Here is a 22,472-nt window from a genome sequence, read left to right on the forward strand (position 1 = left end):
TATAAAATCAGTGGATGCACAGTTGCACAGCGCATTAGGATTCTTATACTCTACAGCAAACACAGACAAATGGCATTTTAATAGAAAAGAAATAAGATTTTATTAACATGGAAAAGTGGGGAAAATCAGGTTGCAAGATATAAAAGAAAAATCACGAGCCCTTCCCACCTAAATTCTGGCCAGAATAATAATATAAGTTCTCAGTTAAGTCTCACGTGAGTTCTGTGTTTCTTTTTCTTTAAACAAGTTGCTCCACTGTGTGCTTGATGAAGCCGATGCAGATGCTCAGTTCAGCTGCAGCATCCACTTGCTTCAGGAGATTGGAAGTCCTGGTTCTCACAAAAAAAATATATAAATTCCCCCTCTAATCTATATAAAATCATGACAAATCTTCCAAATTTCCCTGCAACTAAGTCAGCCTGATACTGAATGTATGCAGATACTCTTCTAAATACTGTCCTTCTAGCTATAAATGAAACAAAAGGTCAGGAAATACTTGAAACTCACACTTTCCCCTCACTTCAAAATAACAAACCACTGTTTTCTCGGCACTGCTATATAATTGCTATTCTACAGACTATGGCTATGAGGAATGCTCTCATATATCTGCAACTGCTCTTTCTTTTGTGGTAGCAGCCATGTGACTGGGGTAGGAGCCTCACCTTATTGCTATGCCCTCCTGTCTCCTCACTCTGCTTGCCTGACTGTACACAAAAGACAACCTTTCTTTTATACCTAATTTAAAAAGTTAATTAGCAATCGATTCCCTGCTCCTTATTGGCTCTGGTCTAGGATTACACCCCAAGTTCTGATACCAAGAACTGCCATAGGTCCATTCTACTCAAAATTTTCCTTCTGTGGAAATATCCATTTAATCCTAGCAATTGTAGCCAGGTCCACGTAGTGTCACTGCAGTTCAGGGGATAATACCACTGGCTTCCAGCCATGGCATCCCTCCCCCTGTGGAACCAGAGGGTAATTTAACATTTGTTTAGGTGAGAAGGACTTCTATAGGCTTCAAAGGACAGCATTTGCATTGGATCCTCTCTGTCTTGATCAACACAGGTACTGCCAAGTAATTCACAGGTCACCGTTTGACTTAACTTCAACAGAGAGTGAACAGGGGTTGCAATTTAATTCACCTTTGCTAGTCAGAGCAAGAACAATGTCTTAAGCTTCTGGCTTACACTTACATGCCCAGGGCATGAATAACCATCGTGGTAATCTGTGACCTTATCCTTTGATATTGAGCTGTCCACAAGTGCTTCATCAGGAGGCGCTGTAGGGGGTCTGCATCCCCACTATCAGACGGCTGTCTTTATCTGGCTCCTGTTCCACCTCTTCAGCTTCTCTTCCTCCTCTTGTGGCAGATCTGTGGGGAGACTTAAGGGGTGACACAGGAGACAGATCTGATTCTAGGAGTACTCAAGCACCCACAGAACCCAAAGCGCTAGTGTCCATGCCTGTCACCATTGCTGACCGAACACACCTGTGTCCAGCTTATACGGTACTGGCACTTTGTTGTCTTAGCTTGCCCCTTTGCAATGAGAAGCATAGAATCATAGAACATGACAGAAGATAATCATCTCTCGTTCAACTTTATAGCAACACTAGAGATGTGTACATTAACTTTTATCGCCTTCATTTTGTTTGTTTTTCAGAAATTTTTTTTTTATTTTTTTGTTTTGGGAACTAGTGCACACTTTGCTAATAGTATGCAGTATTTCCCCAAAACAAAACTAGTGCACATTAGTGCAGTATTTCCCCAAAACAAAAGAATTCTCAATTTTTTTTTTTAAATTTTTAGTTTATTTGAAATGAAACAAAAATGGGCTCATTCGTCACATTTTATACTTTAGTGTTAAAGGAATGCACATCCCTACGAAACATAGGAAACTTGGCACCATGGAATTTAGCCAAAGAACACCTGTCTACAAGCAAAACAATTTTCAAAGGGATCTAGGCATCTAGAATCCTGGATTTGAAATTTGCCACATGCAGAGCAGCTAGTACACACACACTCACACTCACTCGCGCACACACGCCCCCACACAATAGAACAGGTACAGCACAGGTGGCAGCAGCAGCAGTACATGCTTTACACACAGGCTATTTTCCCACCAGCCTTTAATCTCCAGGGCTTTTCCTCCATAGCACCTCAGTAGTGCTCATAGAATTTACCATGACTTTTCTTTGTAAATATCAGTGCTGATATTAGTACCTTGGTACAAATTGGTGCTAATCTGCACTGCACCCAGAGCTGTAAATGATCCCCTAGATCCTTCTGATAGTGCCAACTGACGCTTTCACCATAATAAGAAGACTGCAATGGGCATTTTGTTCCAAACAAAAGCAGCTCTTCATTTGACACTCTCTATGCATTTGAAATGCACTTTCTCTGTAATATTTCGCTATTGCTCCCTGGGGCCCTTTTTTAATTTCTTGAATCAAGCTGTTCCAGTGGTTCCATCGACGTGCCATGTTAATACCTTTCGGTCTACCTGTAACACAATCCATTTCATGCATATTAAGTGCAGCTCGTTGTGCCCCTGAGGCTGCTAAGTGAGATCCCATACATTACTGCGTGTGAGCTGTGTGTCATAGTAGAATGGTGCAGATTTAAAGGGTGTCTTTCAAGCACAAACTAGCTTATCTCCACACTTGACTGATCACACAAAGCATTGTGATTAAAGGTCAAGTACTTGGGTTTTCTGTTTTGCTGCTAAAAAATTTATTTGCGCACGAGAACCTAGAAGTTAACATAGCATGAAATTGTTATGCAGTTATGAGTCTTTAACTACAAATATCACCTTATTCCAGGCTGTGTGGCAACATGTCGCTCCAGTCTGGGTCACTTTGGTTAATTTCCATGTGAGCAGGAGTATAAACCAACTTGTGCTTTTGCTTTTCCTGAAGGTAAGCCTTCCAAAAGCTAAACATAGTATAGAAGCATCCAAGACACTATGAAATATTCTGCCCGGGAGAGGCAAAACACAGTGCATGCTTGTGAGGAAATCCTTGCATTTTCACATGGTCACATTGCATAAGGGATCTTGGATCAAGAGGTACACAGCCTAGGATGGGATATTGTGGATACAAGTTTGCATGCTTCAGAGGAACATGGGTTACTGTTTCTAGAAACATAGAAACATGACAGCAGAAAAAGACCGCATGGCCCATCCAGTCTCCCTATTCGTCATATTAATTTAGCATTATAATTCTCATCACTCCCTTAGAGATCCCTGGTATTTATCCCATGCTTTCTTGAATTCAGATTCTGTGTTTGTCTCCACCGCTTCCAGTAGGAGGCCGTTCCACACATCTACCATCCTCTCGGTAAAGAAATATTTCCTAACATTATTCCTGAGTCTACCTCTTTTCACCCTCATCCCATGACCCCTCATGCTAGAGCCTCCTTTCCATTGAAAAAGGCTCAGCTCCTGTGCATGGAAACTTTTGAAATATTTGAATGTCTATCATCTCTTCCCTATCTCACCTTTCCTCTAGGGTGTATATGTTTAAATCTTTTAAAGTCTATCCCCATATGCTTTAGAATGAAGACCACTGGCTATTTTAGTAGCCTCCCTCTGGAGCGACTCCATCCTGTTTATATCCTTTTGAAGGTGCGGCCGTCAGAACTGTACACAGTATTCCAAGTGAGGTCTCACCAGGGACCTATACAGGGGTAGCATCACCTCCCTTTTTCTGCTTTACAGCCAAGCATCTTTCTGGCTTTTACCGTCACTTTATCCACCTGTTTGGCCCCCTTAAGATCATCAGATACAATCACCCCCAGATCCCACTCTTCCTTTGTGCTTAGAAGAATTTCACCTCCAATACTGTGTTAGAGAGCGCTAGGAGAACGGTCCCATTTCCGAGAAGATTGTGTGCCCTTGGACCTTGGCACAACCCCAGAGGGCTCCAAGGTGGTACCGAGGCAGGCAAGACATGTCCGAGCCTGGGCTAAGACCAGGAAGCCAGGCCACTGCCGACCTGCACAACCTGAGTAAGACCAACCATGCAAGGTTGGTCTCTGAGTGGTCCTCCGACTACTCCAAGCCCTTTCAGACCTGCCGCTGGGAACGGCAAAGGCAGCAGGCTGGACAGGAGACGAGGGCAGACAAAGGCTCTGGAACATGAAGACTCAAGACGAGGAACTTGGAGACGTGAAGACACAGATGGAGTCTGCTTCGCTTGAGTGCAAAGCAGACTCCAGATGAATACATGAAAGTTGAAGCCAGAACATGGTGAAGATTCAGTAGAAGCCTGCACCGAGACACGCCCTACACAGCCACCCATGGCTGGTCATGGACTACGCTGGAATGGAGCAGATTCAGTCAGAGTCTTAGGCATGGATGGAGCAGCTGCAAGAACATCCGAGGGCCGAGACGAGATTCAGAGTAAGGGACCAAGAGGAGATTTGGCTTCAGGCATGAGACACGAGACCAAGACGAGACTTGGCTTCAGGCAAGGATGACCCTCTGGAGGCATGCGCTGCAGACGAGAAGATAGGTTCATTGCACGAAGTGACGAAACACGACATAGCACGCCAGAAGAGATAGCAATGAGGAACCAAGGGTCCAGGAAGCAGAAGTGGAGTTAAGGCAACAGGAAGGAACATCAGGAAGACCATAAAACATCAGAGCAAGATGAGAGATAATCCAGAAGAGACCACAAACATGAAGAACGATGAGGGATCCCTCGAAGAACAGGAAATACCAGCAGGAGCGAAAATGAGAAGTCCTTGAGAGGAACTAACTCCTTGCGAAGGCAACTAAGGACTAGAAGCTGAGCCCTTAAATAGGGCTGAAGATCAGGAAACACCCTGGGAGGAGTCCAGGTGGGACCTGGGGGATATCCGGCCGCGGGCCCTTTAAATCTGTGGAGGCGCGGCCCGCGCCCTAGGAAGACAGGAACAGGAAGTGCAGGACCCTGGACAGCGGCCCTGCACAAACACCGAGGAGACGGCGCAGAGCTGGACCATGGAGCAGGCCCTGATGTCAGCAGCAGTTCCTGCCGCTGCAGGAAGGACTGAGGGCAGCTCCAGCCACCAGGAAAGCCTGCGGACCTCAGCCTCTGGGCTGCGAAGGTAAGTGCAGGAGTGTAACATACTGTACCTTTTGCTTGAGTTTTTGCTCCCTAAATGCATTACTCTGCATTTTTTAGCATTAAATCTCAGCTGCCAAACCTTAGACCATTGCTCGAGCTTCACTCGATCCCACCTCATGTTTTCCACTCCTTCCTGGATGTATATCCTGTTACAGATTTTGGTATCATTGGCAAAAAGTCAAACCTTTCCTGACAACCTTCCATTATGTCGCTCACAAAAATGATGAAAAGGACCGATCCCTGAGGCACAGCACTAGTAACTTCCCCTTCCTCAGAGAAAACTCCATTTACCTCTACCCTTTGTCACCTCCCATGCAGCCAGTTTCTGACCCACTCAGTCCCTCTAGGATCCATACCAAGGGCGCACAATTTATTTATAAGTCTTCTGTGTGGAACCGTGTCAAAGTCCTCGCTGAAATCCAAGTGCACTACGTCTAGCGCTCTCCCTTGACCCAACTCTCTGGTCACCCAATCAAAGAAACTGATCAGATTTATCTCTGGTAAAACCCTGCTGCCTCGGATCTTGCAATCCATTGGATTCCAGAAACTGCACTCTCCTCTGTTTTAGCAGCTATAGCATTAGTTTGCTCACCACAGAGGTCAGACTAACCAGTCTGTAGTTCCCAGCCTCCTCCTTACTTCCACTATTGTGAATAGGAACCACATCCGCCCATCTCCAGTCCTCCGGGACTACTCCCGACTCTAAGGAAGCATTGAAAAGGTCACCAGCGGAGCTGCCAGGACATCTCCAAGTTCCCTTAGTACCCTCGGATGTATCCCATCCGGCCCCATCCCCTTATCTACTTTCAGTTTAGTCAGCTCCTCACGAACAGATTGTTCCAGTCTTATTTGTGCTTGTTTTATGTGGTCCTGCTCCAGGCCCTTCCACAGTGAACACCAAACAAATATTAATGTAATTTTGCTTTTTCCTCCTCAGCCTCTACATATTCCTCCTCTTTCATCTTTGGGTCTCATGACGCCACATTTGCTGTTCCTTCTAGCACTAACATATCTAAAAAAAAAAAAAAAAAAGTCTTATCCCCCTGTTTTATTGTATTTATTTGCTATTTCTTCTATTTGAATTTTCACATTCCTGACTCCATTCCCAGCTTCTCTTAATATTTCCAGATATTGTCGCCCGTCTTCCTCTTTCTGTAGTTTATGAACGCTAACCTTTTCTCCTCTACCTTTTCAGCTACTTCTTTAGAAAACATGTCTCTTTTTCCTCTTCCCTTTATTTAGTTTTCTAGCAAAAGTGATAAAATTATATAGTAGGTGATGGCAGAACAAGACCAATCCATCCATCCAGCCTGTCTAGTTATTACTGCCCTTGCTGCTAAAAATATATCCTAGCTGACAGCCGAAGATCATCGCCATCTGTAAGGCATCGCTCCTTTTCCAGGACAGTCTTGTATTCATGCTTTGTTGCACTCTACCATCTTGCACAGATGAGCTTACAAAATCCCCCACAGTTTGCACCCAGCAGCACTCCTTCCCTCCTATGCCTACCCACAAAGCTTTGTAATAATCTGAATAGCATCTGTCTTCCTAGGTCCCCTGCATAGCCTGCCCAGCAGACCCAGCGCCATGAGCGCTTGCCTTTCCACTAGGACGTCTAATTATTATTGTGCTTGCAGCCTGCTAGCATCACAACCCGAATCTCTCGTGCATGGGAGGAATAGGCTGGCTGGGATCTTTGGTTACTGTATCTGCAAGGCTGCGTTCTCGGGAAGGACAGACTGGGTTGGTTACTGTAACTGTACGGTAGCAATGAATTTCTTTGTTTTACAGCCGTGGAGAGGGAGAAGAGAATCAATTTCAGGTTTGCATGCTTGTGAGCTGCCCACGTTGCAATGCCCCTTAAGATAAATCTCTATCCCAAATCAAATGGGAACTTCCTTTAAGATGTACTTGTCCTGTACTCTGCTGGGGTAACTGCTCTGATAAATTAGCAGCACTCATAAATCAGATGACCCACCAACCTGCTCTTTCTAGAGGAGTCCCTGGAAAGAAAGAAAATCAATGCATGAGCTCTGGTTTTATTGTTGTCGGGGTTTTTTTTTTGTTTGTTTGTTTGTTTGTTTTTAACCAGGGCTGCCAACCTCACTACAAATAAAGAGTCAATAAAGAGTGGGTGGCTCGCCAGAATGACGGCTACTGCCTGGAGATAATACCCTTATTCAATAAACATACACATGGTTACTGTGACTCCAACATCACTCTAAGCTACAACAGCAAGAGGAAATGTGGAAAAAAGGATTCGCACTCACAAAGTGGGGAGTAGCTGGCTTGTTACGGCGGTTACTACCCCAAACCAAATAAGCCTGATACTTCACTTTCAATGCATATCCAGCATAGCTCTCTGCTTCAACGGTAGGGGAGAAGAAAAACTGATACTTCACGCATAGCTCTCTGCTTCAACGGCAGGGGAGAAGAAAAACTGATACTTCACGCATATCCAGCATAGCTCTCTGCTTCAACGGCAGGGGAGAAGAAAAACTGATACTTCACGCATATCCAGCATAGCTCTCTGCTTCAACGGCAGGGGAGAAGAAAAAAGGATTCGCACTCACAAAGCGGGGAGTAGCTGGCTTGTTACGGCGGTTACTACCCCAAACCAAATAAGCCTGATACTTCACTTTCAATGCATATCCTGCTTCAACCGCAGGGGAGAAGAAAAACTGATACTTCACGCATATCCAGCATAGCTCTCTGCTTCAACGGCAGGGGAGAAGAAAAACTGATACTACACGCATATCCAGCATAGCTCCCTGCTTCAACGGCAGGGGAGAAGAAAAACAACCAATAAGGGCTGAATAACACAGTCTGGGTAAAACAAATAAACATGGGTGTAGCTTGCTTATTGTGGCGGTTACTACCCCTACTACCCCTAACTAATCAAGCTTGATATTTCACTTGGTTGCAGCTCCATCACTGCTCTCTACATTAATGGTGGGGGTGGAAGAGAAATAGAACCAAAGAGCTAAGAGAAACAGATAAGTATGAGAAAAAAATGTGAAGCTTGCTGGGCAGACTGGATGGGCCGTTTGGTCTTCTTCTGCCGTCATTTCTATGTTTCTATGTTTCTATGTTTCTATAAAGCCGGGGAACTAATTCCAGAAATGGATGAGCAAGGCTGCTTCCACTGTTTTAAGGTTCTTGGTAACAGAACCTTTCCAGACCCCATCTGAACCTTAACTCACGTTCAGACCTTACCTTAACATGATAATCTATATCATTGCGAAACTCCATTACTTAGTAAATACCATAAATCTGTAAATTTGTTCTTTCTGTTAACTTCCTATCGACTTTTCACTGCTCCCAGTTGTGTATTTCCCTGTTAATGTTCTTATTGTTTCTTACACCCCTTGTTATTTGTAAACCAGCATGATGTGATACCTTTTGCGAATGCCGGTATAGAAAAACACAAAATAAATAAATAAACAGCGCCTGTTTCCCAGTTCCTTCTGGGGAGGAAAAAGTGCCTGATTCACAAAGGCCTGTGCGAAAAAACCTTGATGAATCCAGCCCAGAGATTTCCAAACTGTCCTCAGCTGTAATGCTCTTTCTCACTGACTGTAAAAGAGGTATATTTAACTCATTAAATATGTGGGAAAGGGGTGGGCATTTAAATATGCCGTGTTGCTTAAGGTCAGATGCAATAAAAGTTTTCTCACGTTTCGCATCTCTGAAGAAAATGCTCAGTAGGTCTCTCCCCCTCTCCTGGTCTGTTCTGCTCTGGAGGATAAGATATCAGGTTTATCTGTACAGCTCAGGTTCTCTTCTTTCTGTGTATGTTACCTTTTTTTTGGGCAGGCCTGTTTCCTCCTGCTCTGTGGGGCTTCCACCTCTGTCAGGTGCCAGCCCCATGGACATTCATTAGCAACCCCCTGATGGGATTTCACCCCCCCTGCCAACTCCGCGATAGTCCGTGCTGTGGCTCCTTCTGGTAACCCCAAGTCTGGCCATTAGATGTCACTAATGAGCAAAGGCTGAGACTCCCCACCCAGGGGCTGTGAGTGCTGCCTCTGTGCTAGAGTCCTAAGCTGAGAATCACAGCTGGGTCCTCCACTGAGCCAGTGGGCTGGCCCATATTATTTTACTTAATTTTTACTTCAGATTTGTTTAGTCAAGCAATATGTGGTGATAAAATATTCAGAAAAGAGTTCAATCTCAGGAATGCACATATTTGTCATCGTGCTTTCCTTATATTTCTTCACAACACCATTATTTACATTAATCCTTTTTAAGCTAATGCCAGCACAATATAGAAATGTGTTTTAGCAAGGCATTTCATAACACCCATATAACTCTTTGGAATACGTTTCTGTTTTAAAGATATCAGGGGTCACATTGAATCATGTGTCTTGCACTAACTACATTTCTTAGGAAAATTTGTTTTCATTTAAATCTGAAAAGGGGGGACACTTCCCTCTGTATATTCATCGGATATCATGCAGCTTTCAAATGAGCAAAAATCTAATGGCAGTTAGCCGTAAATGTGGATCTGGACCAAACAAAGAAGTGAACTCTGGAAAGAATGCCAGCTTCCAGCTGGATGTCCCTGAAGTAGGAATCGGCGAAACCTAGTGCTGTGTCGAGCTTGTAGCTTTGTGCTCGTTTGAAAGCTGCATGATATCCGGTGAATATAAGATGCACCCATCATTTGCTCAAGAGACCTGCTAGGTAAAATGGAAAGATGCCCAAGGAGATGCTGAAGACTTGGCCATGGTTGGAACAGTTGATGCCAGACTGGCATGAAATTCCTAAGCACAGAAGGGAAGTACAGAGCAGAGCCCACAAGAAGCCATGAGACTAGGACTGTTTTTATACAAAGCAAAACTGGTGAACAAACATTCAGGGGAGAGAGGTGGCCAGGAGAGGAAGCCATAGGACCAAGGAATGGGCAGCTTGATTATTTTTTAAGGATCTGCAATGGGCAGGTAAGAGCTGCCGCCAGGTCACCAGTTGTATACACTGTACCAAATAAGGTCCCATGCTTTGGCTGATGAGCACGGCAGGCGAGTTTAATCTTCACAGTCACATTGCTGCGTCCTTGATCAGCACCCAAGGTCAGGTCATAAGATTCTTCTGGTACTTTCTGCATCCCTCCCTCCTGACTTTTATTAGCAAGATCTGCAGTACACCTCCTTACCCTCTGACTGGTTTGGAAGGGCAAGAACTATGTTAGTTTTGGGGGTTTGTATTGTTTTGGGGTTGTTTTTTTTAGGCATCCTCAGCTTTCTGGATATTTATAATCTGTAGAATGTACCAAGGAAGACATCGGGGTGATGGGCTGAGTCAAAGTTGGCTTTAAATATGCATCCCCTTCACATGTACTCAGATTTGGGTCTTTTTCTAGTATTTGGGTGGCAATAATCAAGTGAAAAATAGCAACAAATATAACTGTTATGTAGATCATAAATACATAAGATAGCATCAAACATCTAAATCACAGGCAAACAGATCTGTGACAGTTTTATCTATAGATGTATTATGAGCTGCACAGACACAGCAGTGAACACTTGTCAAACTATTTCCCATTCTAAGTCCAGCCGTATTAGTCTGTAGTAACAAGATGACATCCGCTGGTAGCGCCTTATAGATCATGTGCTTTGAAGGACAGAGTCCAGAAGCATCTGCCGAAGTAGATTTTGTCCTTGAAAGCTCTTGCCTTAATAAATGGACAAACTGTGGGTGATTTTGGAACCCTCAGCTTCCTCGGGGTAGTGGGATAAAACAAGTCCAGCTGAATCTTACCCTCGTGACTTGCAAAGTCTTCCCTTTATTTTCCACCATCGAAATAACACTGAGGGTTTCTGCGTGAAAAGCACTTGGCACAACGCACTTTTCCTGTTTTGCACTGTAGTTGATGCATGTGTATCTGGAAAGCTCATTAATGAAAACCAAAACCTGGAGTTTGGCAGAACCCTGTTACAAGTTTAGAGTGGGAAAAATAGCTGCTACTTGTCCTAAAATCACTTGGAAAACACTTTGGGGCAGATTTTCAAAGGCTGCATGCGTAACATACGCGTGTAACCTGAGAAAATCTGCCCCTGCGTGCGCCGATCCTATTTTGCATAGGCTCAGCGGCGCACACAAGCCTCGGGACGCGCGTATGTCCCGGGGCTTTGAAAAAGGGGTGGGCCGAGGGCGGGGCCGAGTGCTCCTGCACAGCGGCCTGTGCCGGGGCATGGCCTGTGCCTCGGGCAGGCGTAACTAATGCAACAAAGGTGAGGGGGGGGGTTAGATAGGGGAGGGGGGGGGGCGGAAGGAAACTTCCCTCCGAGGCCGCTTCGATTTCGGAGCGGCCTCAGAGGGAACGGGGAAAGCCGTTGGGGCTCCCCTAGGGCTCGGCGCGTACAAGGTGCACAAGTATGCACCCCCTTGCACGCGCCACCCCGGATTTTATAACATGCACGCAGCTGCGCGTGTATGTTATAAAATCGAGCGTAGATCTGTGCCCTTTGTGTGCACACCAAGCTACAATATATACACTCTGCAGAAAACCTAACATTCGTTGCATTAGAAAAGGTTAGTAATAACCCCTTTACAATGATGCATCCAATAATTAGATATTGGGTGAATTAATGTCGCCAATTATGAGGCAGCATTAATTCAGTTCATGAGGGCCTTAGGTAGGCTGATGCCTTAAGAGGTTTTAAATAATTGTGTAGAAAAATATATGCACATTTATTTAGATACATGATAACAGAGGCAAAAAGGGTTAATCAGCACGTTGTGAGCAGCAGCATTGATCATCAAGGCATCAATTTGTGAATCTTTGCATACATTCATAATTTAATCATCTTAACATATTTTTTTTTTATCTACAAGTGGAGAGCATGCCTCACATTTATTAACTTGATGCATAGTTCTGAAATGGTTGAACATTTAGATTGTAACTCAAGAAGATGACTTGGGAAATTTAAATATCAATAGGTGAACAATTTGTAGGTGCATGTGATTACTTTGTAGTTCTTTTATTAGCTCGCCAACAAACATTTCTTCCTCAAAGAGCAGGGACAGACTGGGCCAGTCCTGGTTTAAACTCTCCCCACTGTTATCTATGGACTTGTAGTTCCCGTACTTTTTGTAGAAACCAGAACAGCAAAATTCAGTGGTAATAAAGTCAGGACTAACTCGGCTTATTCTGTCTGAGATGGAACCATTTGGTCAGCCAGTAGATTTTTCTGTTCGGCAAATTTCAATTTAAAACTTGTTTGGTTTGCTAGGAATTACTCTTTCCATGCTGATGGTTGTATTTTAGCGTATTGAAATGCGCAATTTAAACAACTACTCTACTCACCCATTGCCTCAAGTAAAGTTAGTAAGACCTCTTGTGATTTATAAAGTACATCTAATACTGGCGCCACTGGCCATGCTCAGTGAGATGTGTTCACTAGCTGGGGGCTGCAAGAGGAACGCAAGCACCCTGGTCACTGCTCATTCCCAAGGAGTTCAGAACTGCCGCTGCATGAGGAAAGGTAGGAATGGAAAGGACATCTTCTGAAAAGCAGAGAGAAGGGGGGTGGACTCCAAGCTTGGGCCATCAGCAAAACCCTCCCCAACATCTATTTAGTATCCTCAACAAGCAGAGCAAACTAAAATATTAACAGACCCTTTTTGTGCATGGGAGGAACATATCTGCAAAATATATTTTTAAGCTCCTCCTGTTTGGCTAAAGCATAGATGGTTCTGCTGCTGACCTCTTCTTTAACAGGTACCAAACACCTGAACGTACGCGTGCAGACACACAGGGACGGTGGCTTTGAAACAGCCCCGCGGGTGCACATGTACGCATGTGTGCCAGCTCATGCCAAAGGATGCAGCCATTTTATAACCTGCGCGCAACTTTGTATGGACACGTACATATGCACGCAAATGCCGCCTTTACTCCGTAAGTGGGGGAATTTTAGTAGACATGCATGTCAACGCAATTACCAGTTCCCCCAGTTTGTTCCCAGTTCGCCCAGGTAAGGGATAGGACTTCCTACCCCCCCTAGTTAAATAGCTTCCCTTTTAACCTTTTAGCACCAACCCTTAAAACCTGGCTGACTAGCCTAGAATTTTGTATTTTATTACTTACACGCCATCCACAGCAGTAGTAAAGTTACACAGCGGGGCCCCTGACATGCTCGTGTGCACATAAATGCGTAGGCACACATTTCATGTTAAAGTCACAGAACCCCCATGTTCCTCCCTGACCATGCCTACACCCTGCTCCTTCTTTGCAACTTTTTATTTGTTCGTGTACCAGGAGATACTTGCATACTCGGGCGGTGAGTGCCGGCCGGACGTACTCGCATTTCTCCCAGTTTTGGCGCACGCCGGAATTTTAAAATTCATTCTACAGTGTGCTCTCCTTTTTGTAAAATTTCCACGTCACCTAACAGCACATATCTGCTGGAAATATTCTGCAGATGGGAATGTGTTCTCTTACTTAAAGCAAAAGGCTTAGGGCCAGGACCTGCGGGCATAATTTTTATATATTTCTGAAATCAGCAGAAGAGAAGTTAGTACGGATATGGTTAAAATGGTTCAATGGTTAAAATAGTACGGATATGGTTAAAATGTTCAATGGTTTATTGTTATTGTTCCATGTTCTATGTAAAAAAAACCCAGGTCTAACTTCCCAGACCAGGGCAACCTCTTTCGTTACTTGTAAACCGGACTGATTTGTATTGCATACAGGAATTCCGGTATATAAAAATTTAAAATAAAATAAAATAAAACACCTAAAGGGAGAGAGAGAAGAGTTTTCAAAGGCATGGAGAGTAGAACATTTTATTCCAAAGGATTGCAAAAAAACCCCCAAACTATTATATAAGATTATTAGAAGGATAAGCAGAAGGCAAGAGCAGGTACTGCTTTGACTAAAGCATAGAAAAGATTAGTTAGAATGTAAATCTCCATTCTTTCTATACTTTGGAAGAAAATGCTCCATGCAACGCTAAGGACATCAAACACAAAGAATTTGTGCGTGTGGGTGGTGGTAGTGTTTAGGGGGTGGGGTTTGAATTGCCTATAGGATACTCCCTTGATTGAGATGGATCTGCCCAATGGATCTCCAGCTGTTTGTGGCCCAGGGTCAATTGTAATGAATTCAGTGGTGACATGAGTGCCAGCTCTATGGCCACAGTGAATGCTTGAGCACCCCAATACTGAGCAAACATAAGAACATGAGAAGTTGCCATACTGGGTTAGTCCAAGGGTCCATTAAGCCCAGCATCCTGCTTCCAACGGTGGCTGATCCAGGTCACAAGTACCTGGCAAGTACCCAAACATTAAATAAATCTCATGTTACTAAAACTGATAATAAACAGTGGCTATTCCCTAAGTCACCTTGATTAATAACAGTTTATGGACTTCTCCTCCAGGAACTTATCCAAACATTTTTTAAACCCAGCTACACTAACTGCCTTAACCACATCCTCTGGCAATGAATTCAGAGCTTAATTGTGCATTGAGTGAAAAAGAGTTTTCTTTGATTTGTTTTAATTGTGCTACTTGCTACAAAGAGTGTCCCCTAGTCCTTGTATTATCTGAAAGAGTAAATAACCCGTTCAAGTCCTTTCATGATTTTGTAGACCTCTATCATATCCCACCTCAGCCATCTTTTCTCCAAACTGAACAGCCCTAACCTCTTCAGCCTTTCCTGATAGGGGAGCTGTTCCATGCCCTCTATCGTTTTGGTTGCCCTTCTCTGTACCTTCTCCAGTGCAACTATATCTTTTGTGAGATGTGGTGAGCAGAATTGCTCACAGTATTCAAGGTGCGGTCTCACCATGGAGCGATATAGAGGCATTATGATATTTTCCGTTTTATTAACCATTCCCTTCCTAATAATTCCTAACATTCTGTTTGCTTTTTTGATCACCGCAGCACACTGAGCCGATTATTTCAATGTGCTATCCACTATGACGCCTAGATCTCTTTCTTGGGTGGTAGCTCCTAACATGGAACTTAACATCGTGTATCTACAACATGTTTGTTTTTTTTTATATGCACCACTTTGTACTTGTCGTCATTAAATTTTAACTTCCATTTAGATGCCCAGTCTTCCAGTCACACAAGGTCCTCCTGTAATGTATCACAATCTGCTTGTGATTTAATTATTCTGAATAATTTTGTCATCTACAGATTTGATCACCTCACTCATTATACCTCTTTCCAGATCATTTAAAAATATATTGAAAAGCACTGGTCCAAGTACAGATCTCTGAGGCACTTTACCTTTTTCCACTGTGAAAAGAAACCATTTAATCCTACTCTGTTTCCTATCTTTTAACCAGTTTGTAATCCACGAAAGGACAACGCCTCCTGTCCCATGACTTTTTAGTTTTCTTAGAAACCTCTCATGAGGGACTTTGTCGAACGCCTTCTGAAAATCCAAATACACTAAATCTACCTGTTCATAGGGATGTGCAGAGGGATCGCATACATTGCATTCGGCAAGGGGGCCCCCGATACATTAATGCGTTCATTCTTGTTTGTTTCCCGGCTAAAATTTAATTAACTACAACCCCCCACCCTCCTGACCCCCCCAAGACTTACCAAAACTCCCTGGTGGTCCAGTGGGGGGTCCGGGAGCCATTTCCTGCATTCATGCAGTCGGCTGCCGGTATTTAAAATGGCGCCGATAGCCTTTGACCTTACTATGTCACAGGGGCTACTGGTGCCATTGGTTGGACCCTGTGACATAGTGAGGGCAAAGGCTATCGACGCCATTTTGATTACTGGCAGCCGACACCCTGAGTGCAGGAGATCGCTCCCGGACCCCCGCTGGACCACCAGGGACTTTTGGCAAGTCTTGGGGGACCCTCCTGACCCCCTGTCACATGGTAGGAGCACAAGATGGCGCCAGCCGTCCATTGCTCCTACCATGTGACAGGGGCCGACCAATGGCACCGGTAGCCCCTGTGACATAGTAAGGTCAAAGGCTATCGGCGCCATTTTAAATGCAGGCAGCCGACGGCATGAGTGCAGTAGATGGCTCCCGGACACCCCGCTGGACCACCAGGGAGTTTTGGTAAGTCTTGGGGGAGGTCAGGAGAGTGGGGGGGGGGGGGGGGAGGTTGTTTAAATTTGCTCCTTTAGACGGCTGAATAATTCGGTGAAGATTTGTTGTATTTGTGGGGAATCGCAATACGTTTCGCTTCCCCACGAATACAACAAATATGGCTCTATACGTTGCGGATTACCAATACGTTGCAAACAAATGCACACCCCTACTGGTTCACCTTTGTCCATATGTTTATTAACCGCTTCAAAAAAATGATGCAGATTTGTGAGGCAAGACTTGCCTTGGGTAAAGCTATGCTGACTGTGTCCCATCAAATCATGTCTATCCATATGTTTTGGAATTTTTATTCTTTATAACAGTATCCATGATTTTTCCTGGCACTGAAGTCAGGCTCACCAGTCTATAGTTTCCTGTATCACCGCTGGAGCCCTTTTTAAATATTGGGGCTACATTGGCCACCTTCCAGTCTTCAGGTATGATTTTAATGAGCGGTTACAAATTTACTTGTAATAGGTCTGAATTTTCATTTTTGAGTTTTCATAACCCTGGGGTGTATGCCATCTGGTCTAGGTGATTTGCTACTCTTCAGTCTGTCAATCTGACCTACTACATCTTCCAGGTTCACTGTGATTGGGTTCAGTTCATCTAAATCATCACCCTTGAAAACTGTTTCTGGAACGGGTATCTCCCTAACATCCTCCTCGGTAAACACGGAAGCAAAGAATTAATTTATTCTTTCCGTGATCATCTAACTGTCCAACTCACTCTCTCGCAGGCTTCCTGCTTTGGATATATTTTTTAAAGTTTTTTTTTTTTTAATGAGTTTTTCTCAATGGCCAATTTCTTTTCAAATTCTCTTAGCCTATCTTCTCAATGTTTTACATTTAACTTGCCAGTGCTTATGCTTTTTCCTATTTTATTCAGATGGATCCTTCTTCCAATTTTTAAGGAAGATCTTTGTGCTACAATAGCCTCTTTCATCTCATGTAGGCATACTAGTAATTGTTTGACCTTTCTTAATGCATGGAATATATCTGGACTGTGCTTCTAAGATGGTATTTTTGAATAATGTCCTTTGTTGCTGCTCCTTTCAGCTTTTTCTGTTTTTCTCATTTTCTCAAAGTTTCCCTTTGGGAAGTTTAGCACTAGAGCCATGGATTTACATACTGTCTCCGTTCCAGTCATTAATTCAAATTTGATCATATTATGATCACTATTGCCAAGAAGGCTGCCACGGTTACCTCTCACCAAATCCTGTGCTCCACTAGGAATGAGATCTAAAATAGCCTCCTTTCACCTGTTCCTGTCCGCATTGCTCCTTAAAGCTGGCATTTATTCCATCCAGGAACGTTACCTCTCTAGCATGTCTTGATGTTCAGGGAGGGGTAATCGGCGTTGTTTAGCTCCCTAAATCATTTTGGAAAACTAGCTTTATGGAACGGAGGCTTTCTGCCTGTGTCTGACAGCTGGATAAATGCACTTTTTATTAAAGCCCGGTCACCTTTCCAAGCTGTTCCATCGTCACACGAAGGGGAAGGAGGTAGGATGTGCTGCACCATGGAAAAGGCATGAAGGGAAGACGTAAGGACATGCAGTATTATGCTGCTTGCAATAATCCCCCAAATCTCCCCTTTGCACACGGGCTGCTTAGCTCTATTCCAGAGCAGAAATCACTTTCAGCTACCGCACACTAAAATGATTCTCCCTTGGGGTTATTATAGAAATAAACTGCAATGATCTCCAGACGTGGATTATGGAGTTTAAACTCAATTAAGGGTGCACAGTCGTCAGCCTCGTCAAGTGCTTTAAGTGCCTGTTCTTCCAAATGGCAGAGGCAAAAAAAAAAAAAAATAGTCCTTCTGTTAAAGAAAGGTGCATCGTGGCAAGAGTTTATTTTACAGGAATGTGTTACAGCAGGTGGTCAAGCTCTTTCGCTTGTACATTAATAGGTCGTTGCAAAAGAGAGAGTGAGTTTTAAATATTGGCTGAGCATCAGGCAAGATGAAATTCTAACCTAGATAATACCGGATTCACTTGATGTTTGCGCTCACTCAGGCACTTGCCGTTGCACGGTGTGCTGCTCTCGCTGATTCACCGACACGGAAGCAGCTTGTTTCTAATCTTTATTATTATTATTATTATTATTATTTCCCGTATGCCAATGCAAGCCTCAAGCCCTTGTGGAAAAGATCCTCCTTGCATCGCCCCCCACCCGAAAAAGCCTTGCATTTGAAAGAGAGGTAGGACTGGCACATTTTGCCCGCTGCGTTAAGGTAACGGAGAGCCGCGGACAAGCCACGGCAGCAATCACCGGCAGCTCTCCTTGCCGGGCATCAGCCAGCTTTCTCTGCACTTGCGGGCAGGATTTCCTGGAATTGCTCTTTGCACTTTGCCGTTTGACCTCAGACTCCTGCAAGCCCTCCTGTTTTAGCCGTGGAAAATCTGATTGCAAAAAATAATAAATCCTCTGCTCGCGCTTCCCACTCGGACCCGAGAGCTAAAGGGTTAAGTCCCCTGCGGCATCTCCTCGCCGGGAGAATCATTATAAAAAGCACGTGCCGGGAGCCCCTCCCCCGCCGCCTCCCGATTGGTCCGCCCGGCTGCCGCTCGGGGGCGGCACGGGCGCCGCCGGCCTATGAGCGAGCTGGGCGGGCGTGGCCAGCGGGCCGCGGGGGGCGGGGCTTGTGGCGGCCGCGCCGGAGAGCCGGACTGGGCGCGCAGTGGCGGCCGGGGCGAGGAATGGGGCGGCTCGGCGGGACGCTCGCCCTGCTCCTGGGGCTGCTGACGCTGGCGCCGGCCGAGGAAGGTAAGGCGAGGCGGGCGTGCGTGCAGGGGGGGGTCCCCAGCGCCTCGGGCCGAGCGCGGAGGGCTCCGGGCTCCTTTCCGCTGTCCCCCCGAGGCACTGCGGAGCACGTGGCGAACGGGCGCTTTAAAGGGGGCAGTGAAGAACGCGCCGGAGTTCTCGGCGTGCGGTGGCCCCCGATCGCCCCCAGCCCTGCGGAACCATGCACCCTGCGGAACCATGCACGCGCGCGGGGTGTCTTCCGCGTGTTTGCTTTCCTTGCAGGAGGGAGAACTGCCCTGTGGATCGTCCCCTAAAACAGGGCATGAACTCAAGTCCCGGGTTATATTAGTGCAAGGAAGCCGAATAGCAGTGCTGAGAATTTCTCAGGTGCCCTCGGTTGCCATCAGCTTCGTTTCCTTCTTTTAAAAGCAAGGAGTTCATGACATTCGTTTGATCCTGTAGAATTAAAAAAAAATAATAATAATCGTCAAGGGCACTGGAGCCAAGCGTGAGTGCTCTGTGCCATTCAGTGTTCTCCAGGATAGTGCTCAGTGATGATTTGTAAAACCAAGGACTGGGGACCCCAGTGCATGTGCTCAGCAAACAAACAAACCCCCAAACATTGTGGGAGGGGCAGTGGGGCTCATCCTAATTTACCTGTGCACGGCTGCAAGCGGCATTTCCACGCTTCCGATGCAGCCGGGCCTTTCCGAGTGCTGGTGACCCGGCTTGATGCGCGCCCACACCTGCGGGTTGAATGCGCGCGATCCGACTGGCGCACGCTGCGCTCCCTTTGCCTTTTGCACTGCGAAGCGTGAATCGATGCTGTCCGTTTCCATTTTCACTCGGACACTTGGCCGCTTGGGCGCCAGTCGGGTCTGTGGATGCTGCGTTGGCCAGCAGGCTGCCACGTAATTCACAGTAGGAATGGCCCCGGGGAAGGGAAGTTCGCTAGTTTCGTCGGGTTATGTTCCCGGAGCTGCGAGGAGCTGTTCTCCAGCTCCCTCTGCAGTGAACGGAGAGCGGCGGATGCAGGGGGCAGTAGAGAATAAGGGTGCAAGTGGGACTGGATGCAATCATTTCTGCTAGAATCGCGTCAGCAAAGAGACTTTTAATACTTTTTTCCTTCTCTCATCTAAACCGTGATTATGAAGTGATAAAGGGGACTTCTTTCCTCCCCCAAAGTCAGCAGGCAGCCTGTGGGATAGTTTTGTAATAATTGAGCAAGGGTGCCTCGGTAGAGAAGACGTGCTGTGCAGATAATCTCATTTCGGGATCCCTTGCTTTGCTTTGCACCCTTTAGGACTGACATGTATTTTTGGTGCTGGCAATGGGTCCCACAGCCTGCTGCCACCCTCCAGTCTGCTTTTATTCCACTGCGTTTAAGATCAGAATCAGGTCACAGGCACGGTACCAGGAAATGTTGCCAGCCTCTTCAAGCTCTTTATAGGGAAATTGTCAGGTCGGTTTTATAAGAGGTATTTCTTAGCACCATTTAATCTCGCAGTGGCCAATATTGTAAGGTGCCCTGTCCAGGTACTTAGAAATCACAGGAACTTTCTATTAGTTATTCAAGCCGGTCAGGGTATGCAGCATTGTATGAGAGCATTTGCATGGCTAGAGTATCCCGGCCCCATGAACTGCGTGGCTTGCTGGGCAGACTGGATGGGCCGTTTGGTCTTCTTCTGCCATCATTTCTATGTTTCTATAATATCTTTCAATGATCCTCAAGTCTGCCCAGAGGTGTTAAGTGCCTTGCTGTGGGTTTTGTAATTAGCAGTGGTCCGGAGGCTGACACTTAGGTCTTGAGGGAGGGGTCAGCTTGAAAGTGAGAATCAGGTTTTTGTAACTAAAGAGAAGTTTTTAATTTTAGTATCTTTTTTTTTGCTCGGGGTCACAAATGCAGCCCATGTAACTGGATGCAGTGCCAGGAGGCATAGCATGGATTTGTTTGGGAGAGGCTGTGAAATGCATAAAATGTAATACAAGGCACTGCCCCCCGCGCCACCCCCAGTTTCCAGAAACATGTAGTGAAATGGTCTGGCACGCGTCGGGGCTGCTCTCCTGAAGGAACGGTCTCCTGTAGTGCTGCTGCTGCCTTCAATCATTACAGTACCTGTGGATGCCGTAAGTGACAGAGCAGCTCATTGTGCAGAGCAGCGCCTGTCAGCAGCCATTGGGCAGTAGTGTGCTGGTGTTTATTGGTAACTGTCAGCCCTGTCCTGCCAAACTCTCTCTCTCTGGCTGCTTTGTGTTTTAATTTTCCTGACATTGTCTGTCTCTCTGCCAATGCAATCTGAATAGAAGCTCTGCGCTTCTGCCTCCACACACGGGGAGGGTTCTTTGCTGTTAGGAGGGTGGACAACATTAAGTCATCCAGTTACGCAGGCCCGCTGGTTGCCAGTGATTCCTAATGCTGGTTAGTCAAACAAAACTTTTTATTATTTTTTTTTTGTTGTTTCGGTGGACTGAAATGTCTCGCTGTGCGTTGGCATATCGACCTCTCCAGCTCAGAAAGCCAACAAGCTTAAAATACTCCCAGGGGGTACGGAGCTGGATACCCTACAAAGGAGAAGGGAACTGATGCTTTTTGGCTTTTGGAGAAATTCAAAGTAAGGTTGGTCCGTGCTTCACCTTTTGGCTGAATGATGGGGGCGGGAGGCAGAGTTAACTCCCTGCTACCATGGGGGGCATGAATCTCGGTTCTCAGCACAGCGTAAGGATACGTTCTCCAGTCCACAGCTCTTGTCCTAATTCTCTGCAGATCCTCTCAGGGGAGCCGTGGTTAGAGCAATCGATTCCCAATAGGCCCAGAAGGGGGCAGAAGTCAGATGAGAGAGTCCTCCGCAAGAGAGAAAGAAAATAACATTTTAAAAAGTGTTTCAGTGTTGTACGTGACCAGTGCTACGGTTACAGAATGCGATGCATGTTCTGTTTCATGGTTCGTTCGCTTTGCTTGTGGTCTTATTCTGAATTCCTTTCCAGTCTTAGCAGACTGACATGCTCTGAAATAAAGTTGAGAACGTTGCACTGTGGCCGCAATCCCGGCTCTTAAAGCTTCTCTTCTTCAAACAGTTCTCAGTTTTACGTACTGTAAATACGTGGATCATGCCAATGTCTGCATGAGGCTTTTATGGAGATATTATGTGCTTCAGCTGTCCATGCTGTATTCATGCTTTGTGTATCAGGGTGATGCCTGCATGGGGCTCTGAGGAAGATCCGTGCTTCAGTTGTCCATGCTGTATTCATGCTTTGTGTATCAGGGTGATGCCTGCATGATCCGTGCTTCAGTTGTCCATGCTGTATTCATGCTTTGTGTATCAAGGTGAAGCCTGCATGGGGCTCTGAAGAAGATCCGTGCTTCAGTTGTCCATGCTGTATTCATGCTTTGTGTATCATGGTGATGCCTGCATGGGGCTCTGAAGAAGATCCGTGCTTCGGTTGTCCATGCTGTATTCATGCTTTGTGTATCATGGTGATGCCTGCATGGGGCTCTGAAGAAGATCCGTGCTTCGGTTGTCCATGCTGTATTCATGCTTTGTGTATCAGGGT

General features: G+C 45.5%; 1 protein-coding gene across 1 annotated transcript in view; it reads left to right on the forward strand.

Annotated features, from left to right (window-relative positions):
- Positions 1 to 18,814: 18,814 nt before the first annotated feature.
- The window catches only part of EPHA10 (EPH receptor A10), a 164,847-nt gene continuing 161,189 nt past the window's right edge, over positions 18,815 to 22,472 (forward strand). The window contains exon 1 of the mRNA XM_029570904.1: positions 18,815 to 18,941. Within this exon, the coding sequence (XP_029426764.1) occupies positions 18,875 to 18,941 (67 nt within the window). The 5' untranslated portion in view covers positions 18,815 to 18,874. The remainder of the gene's footprint in view (positions 18,942 to 22,472) is intronic.

This window comes from Rhinatrema bivittatum, chromosome 11 (genome assembly GCF_901001135.1).
Source record: "Rhinatrema bivittatum chromosome 11, aRhiBiv1.1, whole genome shotgun sequence".
In the NCBI taxonomy this organism is placed as follows: Eukaryota; Metazoa; Chordata; class Amphibia; order Gymnophiona; family Rhinatrematidae; genus Rhinatrema; species Rhinatrema bivittatum.